Source organism: Lolium rigidum, chromosome 1 (genome assembly GCF_022539505.1).
Source record: "Lolium rigidum isolate FL_2022 chromosome 1, APGP_CSIRO_Lrig_0.1, whole genome shotgun sequence".
In the NCBI taxonomy this organism is placed as follows: Eukaryota; Viridiplantae; Streptophyta; class Magnoliopsida; order Poales; family Poaceae; genus Lolium; species Lolium rigidum.
The window spans coordinates 21340514-21346380 of NC_061508.1; the positions used below are offsets into that span (position 1 = coordinate 21340514).

The 5867-nt window shown below is 46.8% G+C and overlaps 1 protein-coding gene across 1 annotated transcript; it reads left to right on the forward strand.

Moving 5' to 3' along the window:
* Window positions 1-381: 381 nt before the first annotated feature.
* LOC124668978 (acyl-CoA-binding domain-containing protein 1-like) lies at window positions 382-1929 on the forward strand. The gene is made up of 4 exons (XM_047205808.1): window positions 382-513; window positions 1037-1154; window positions 1505-1567; window positions 1688-1929. The coding sequence occupies exons 1-4, from the start codon at window positions 502-504 to the stop codon at window positions 1777-1779; spliced, it is 285 nt and encodes a 94-aa protein (XP_047061764.1). The 5' UTR covers window positions 382-501; the 3' UTR covers window positions 1780-1929.
* Window positions 1930-5867: the final 3938 nt, after the last annotated feature.

Below are 5867 nucleotides of genomic sequence, written 5' to 3' on the forward strand. Positions count from 1 at the left end.
ACAAACCCTAGTTTTCATAATCGTCGAGTACTTTTCGGCTGAAACCTTCGAGATCTACTTGCCCTCTACTTCTAACTAAACCCTAGCCTATAACCCGTAGGCATTGACAAGTTGATACCTTATCACCTAGAGAGACTTCTATTTTTATTTTTTAATTAACATCAAAAGGTTTCTGTGCGTCGTGGACTCCGTGGCTACAGGTGACGAAATCTAGGCAGAAACCAAGCACGCCATGTAAAACGGATATACCTAGACCAAGAAACCTATATTCGACAAGGGAAGAAGTTATCGCCACGCGACGAGACCGTCTCCTTGCCGTCCACGAGTCTTGTCGGACGGCCGCGATCGGTCCTGATACGTACGGACCTCCTTACCATATAAACGACCGGCGCCCACACCTTGGACTACTCATACTATTTGCCTCGCTAGACAGATATCGCTTGCTGGCCTCGAAGGTATCGAAACCTAGAACGAGAGCAGCCGGCGAACCACCGCTTCGACATGGGCCTCCAGGTGAACAAGAAATTCTCTTCCAGCTCGATCGTGTTCCTCTCTGTGCTTTGCTGATATTCATGTATCTCAGTACCCCTCGTTTCTTCATAGATTGAGCGAACGAACGATCGATCCCGTATGTTGGAGTAAATTTTAGTAAGGAAATCCTCCATGTTAACTGGAAATTCTTGGATGTGTTCTGGGGGTTCGGTATCCGATCGATCTACCCGCGAATTGCTGGTGCAGAATTTAGGAGTGCAAGTAATTATTCCGGGCCTATTGGCTTTTGTGTGGTTCAGGTTTTAGAGCCCTGCAGAATCGACTGTAGTTCTCAGCTTTGTTGTCTGAATCCTCTTCCGATATTTCTGCAGATCACTGTCACTGGTTCAGCTTATACTAGTATCTAGCTAAATATTGATCCTTTTTTCTAGAATACGCTAACGATTGCTCCTCGATCTTCATACATATATTGGGGAAAATTTAACTACCAGCGAGTTTAGGATCAATCGGGTCAGAATGCTTTGTTTGACAGTTCTTTCTTCAGGAGGAGTTCGAGGAGTACGCGGAGAAGGCCAAGACGTTGCCTGACTCAACGACCAACGAAAACAAGCTGTGCCTCTATGGCCTCTTCAAGCAGGCCACCGTCGGCCCCGTCAACACCGGTACGCACGAGCCTTTCTTTCTAGTCTTGAGTATATGATGACCAAATCTTGAATTTTGTTGCAAATGCACAAGCAGTGGATAAGATTGGTTGATGATCGTGGATGCATAGTTGGTTAGCCTACTTAAATACTATATGTCTTTTTATGGCGAAAATCATTAGCACTCGAGATTTCCAATGATTTTCGGGTCTGTATAATCCTTCAATCTCCAAGGAAGAAAGTGAGATACTTACAACTCTGCTCCACTTTAAGGAAACCAACCACCCATTCACACTGCTTCAACTTGCTTCACTGCAATACATCGTCACTGTCGATTTATCACTCCTAACTACTCATGTCTCGTCTTTCAGCCCGTCCCGGCTTCTTTGACATGGCCGGCAAGGCCAAATGGGATGCTTGGAAGGCTGTGGAAGGTTTGCAAATTTCTCAATTCTTCTCTTTTCTTCAATTCATTAAACCATATACTTTACGTTCATTTTGCGCCAACACAAGACTTACACATATTCAAATAATTCTATGACAATTTGCTGCAGCAAAATCCAAGGAGGAAGCAATGACGGACTACATCACCAAGGTGAAGCAGCTGCTGGAGGAGGCAGCTACTGCCGGTGCATCCACTTCTTAGGCTAAGGCTACGAGCTACGAAGGACACAACCTACCTATTTTATCACATATATATGAGCTGCGAGTAAATAATAACAGTTATTAGTTGTTGCTATTTGTCAAGATTACTGTTCCTGGTGTGAACAAATAATTATATTTCGTGATTAGATCATATTACTATGGTTTGAAAAGGTTCTGCTTTATTAAGCATTCTGATAGATGAGATACTCCATTACACTACTCGGAAATCCAATTTGGCTCAAGGTGTATACACACTCGTTGTAAAAAAACAGATTTAAAAATTCCAAAAGAAAATCTAAAAGTGTTTCATGTGTAAATCCGGACATTATGTATGCACACAAACTTTCTGGAAATAAGAACTTTTTGTTTGCACACGAACACATCCTTGTGTACCTGCAGCACCGGTGGTGATACACCACATCCTTTTTATGCCAGCTGAAAGCGCGATATGCAGGACAGTTTAGCCGACCTTTTTTATAAAGAAGCCCATGCATGTTTCTCTCAAGAGGAACCCATTGGACGTTTCGGAAACTATGAGCTGAGCTAGGCTGGTTCGACTGCTCCTAACTCGGTTATCAATCTGCAAACAAAATATATGTGAAATCGCTAAAAACGGGACAAGGGTTTGAGGAGATAAAAAGATGTGTTGATAGCGGAAATTCAAAACGGAACTCGGGTCCGGATGATCCCTATATCTGGACCAACGCCGGCCGTCCCGTTCGACTGCCCTTCACCTCAAACAATGGACCCAACTCATTTACTTCGTCGTATTCCTCTCTATCTTTCGAATTTCTGCACGCTGTATTTGCACGTAATAACAGACTGTAACGGATCCCAAGACAACATTCAATGGTCAAGATATAGGGATCATATGGCCCCATGTTCCAAAACGCCCCTCCCTTTCTTAACTAGTAATGTAACTCGTGTGTTTGTTCAGCTAAATATCTTACAAAGTGTTATACATTTCATTTTCTACGGAACTGTAATCTCAAATAGGCTTTTTTACATATTTTGTACGGAACTGTAATTGTTAGTACTACTACAAGAAATACATGAAGAATAAGGTACTATTGTTTTCATGTGACCGTCATTTTTTTTGTTATATTCTTGTCCGTATTAAGGAATCCTAGAATTCTCGTATCTGAGAATCCTTAGTACTCCCTCCGATTTATAATATTTGCCACTTGATGTATATACATCTATATTATGGCAATTAATATGGGTCGGAGGGAGTATCATATTCCGACCTTTAGACAATTAACATCGCAATGTTCTCAGTATGCCTAAGTTTTATCTTTTCTTTTTTGACGTTTTTAACTGAGTTGCTACGTTGTGCAAACCGCACATGCACTACCGAAGCCGTGTGTTGGTATGTGCCTTCACTTTAGCAACCTAAGTTTTATCTGACCTTCATAGTGTTGAATGTAGATGGGTTGCAGCCCAGTAAGGCAGCCCATGTAGTCTACAATTCCTGAAATCTCAAGGCCCATCACGTTGACAGCTTGGGACAGCCTTGGGGGACAAAGTTTAGTCCCACATTGCTAGTTGGGAGAGAGTTGGAGTGGTATATAAGGGCTGCTGTTCAAGTCATTCCAAGTGAGTGAGAATAGAAGGAGCCCTCGCGCACTCCTCCTCCTCCGCCCGCCCCGCCTCGCCTCGTCACGCACGTCGCATTTCGTGACTCGAGTTCGAGTTCGAGTTCGAGACACACTCAAGGAAGCCCAAATTTTTTGCTTGGTGCCGGCCTGCATGTGCATGTTCGCCGCGTGTCCCTGGCTTCCTACGCGTGGCAACGCGGTCGGGGCGGCTCTCCTCCCAGGCTATACAAGGAGACCGATCAGATTTGGAAAACGGTACTCTTAGATCTCTCTCTCGCGAAGTTCCTTTTGCTGTGCTACTCTCTAGTCTTCCCCATCCCGGCGACTGCGTGCACAGCCGTCCGGGAGAGCAGGCCTCCGAAACTCCGTCCGTTGAGATCCTGCACCGGGAGACGGGCGATAAGGTTTTTGGGGAGCGTCTCGGCGCGATCGCTCGCTGCTGTTCGTCTTCTTCATCGACGGTTCGGCTGCTTCATCGACAGATCCGACTACACCATGGGCGACATCAACAACTCCCATGGTGGTGGTGGTGGTGCTGCTGGTGCGACCTTCCCGGTCGCGATGTATGTGCTTTTCCTCTCCTACCTTGCACTGCTACTTGTTCCATGTTCAGATCTGATGCATGTGCTTAGTCTGATGTGCGTGGTTAAGTATGCTTGTGCATCTGTAATCTTGCTTTCGGTAATTAAACTCACACGAAAATTGCCTAATAATCCAACAATCCAAAAACCTTATATGCATAGGCAATTTTCACCGTCTGGTTTTGCTGCTGCGCTCAAACCGAGCCCTTTTACGGGTTCTCATTTCGAGAGATGTGACGTGGGCATTACCCTTCGGGTAACCGATATTGCCCTACCCTATATTTCCTAGTTGGAGGCCCATGAAGGCACTCGACGGCGAGATGGGAAGATTCCTTGAAGTACAAGACGCGGAAGGAGCCGAACAAGGAAGGCTTAGAGATAGATCTACTGTAAACCTAGTCGTACTCGATTAGATCTCTTGAGACCTAGCCTCCTATATAAAGGCCAGGAGAGGGGCTGTCGAGGAAACACGATCAACCTTAGCAATCTTAGCCAACAGAAGCTTAAAGCTAGGTCACCTTAACGCTTAGCCATCTCGACGAGATCTCAGCCGAATTATTCGGCACCCCATTGTAACCCATTATCATCATAATCAAGAACAGACAGGCAGGACGTAAGGGTTTTACCTCATCGAGGGCCCCGAACCTGGGTAAATCGCTCTCCCCGCTTGTCTGTGAACCGATGTCTCGTGTCAGCTTGCAGGATTCCGTCAACCCTAAGCCCCTATCGGAGGGCATTGCCGAGGAGCACCCTCGACAATTGGCGCCGTCTGTGGGAACCCTGTCGGCACAAGGCAGGTCATCGGCAGTACCAGTCACGTCCGCGGCGTTCTTACTCGAGTCACCGACACCAGCAGAACCAAGAGACTCGATCCGTTGTAGGTCCTTCGAGTTCGTGCCGCACCGCGAAACACTTCACCCGATCCCTGCGAGATCATTTTGCGATATGGGTGCTACTTTCGGCGGTGTCCACTTCATCATCGACTCTGGAGGTTTTCTTCGCCTCCCTAGGGACGAAGCATCTGACCCGAAGGTCGCGACTTCGGAAGGCGTTCCTCAAACAGCAGTCCTAAAAGTTCCACCCAGGAGCATACAAGAGAGCAACCGAGGAGGTTTCAACGTCATGGCAGGACAGAGGAAGAGACGAAAGGGCTCGCACCGTGAGGAGGAAGGGGGAGCGGCAGCACATCTTCGCCAGCTCGAACAAGGATGCCACAACACGTCATCAATCAGGGGACGCACCCGTTCTCCGCACCTTTCGGCTACGGAGCAACTCGAGGCGCCATGTTACCTCCACTCCTACATTGATCCAAAGGATGGTCGAGAGAAATCCAGCCACCTGTTGAGGAACTGTCGACACTTCCTGGAGATTCGACAGTTCTGTGATGATCTTAGAGCCGAAGCTATATCAAGAGTCCACATGATGGAGAAGAGAGCAAGGTCTTACGGCCATCCGCCAGAACCATATGTACCAGAGCCATACGAACCAATGGAAAGAGACGAGTATGCACCAGCCGAAGCATTCCCAGAGCCACGCGGGCAGGTCAACATGATCCATAAAACCAGCTTTTCGAAGAGGGAAATCAAGAAGTTCTCGCGAGAAGTGAAGTATGCAGTAAGTGGCTATGGTTGACACACCCGAATTCATCGACCGGTCGGAGCAAAGCATCTCCTTCGACGAGACGAGATCACCCGAAAGCCGTCCCTAGACCAGGTCATGCAGCCCTTGTCCTTGAGGCGCAGATTGGAGGGTACAATGTGAGCAAAGTATTCATGGATGGAGGAAGTGGCTTGAACCTATTATTCGCCAACACAATGAGAGCAATGGGTTGATACGTCTCCGACGTATCGATAATTTCTTATGTTCTATGCCATATTATTGATGATACCTACATGTTTTATGCACACTTT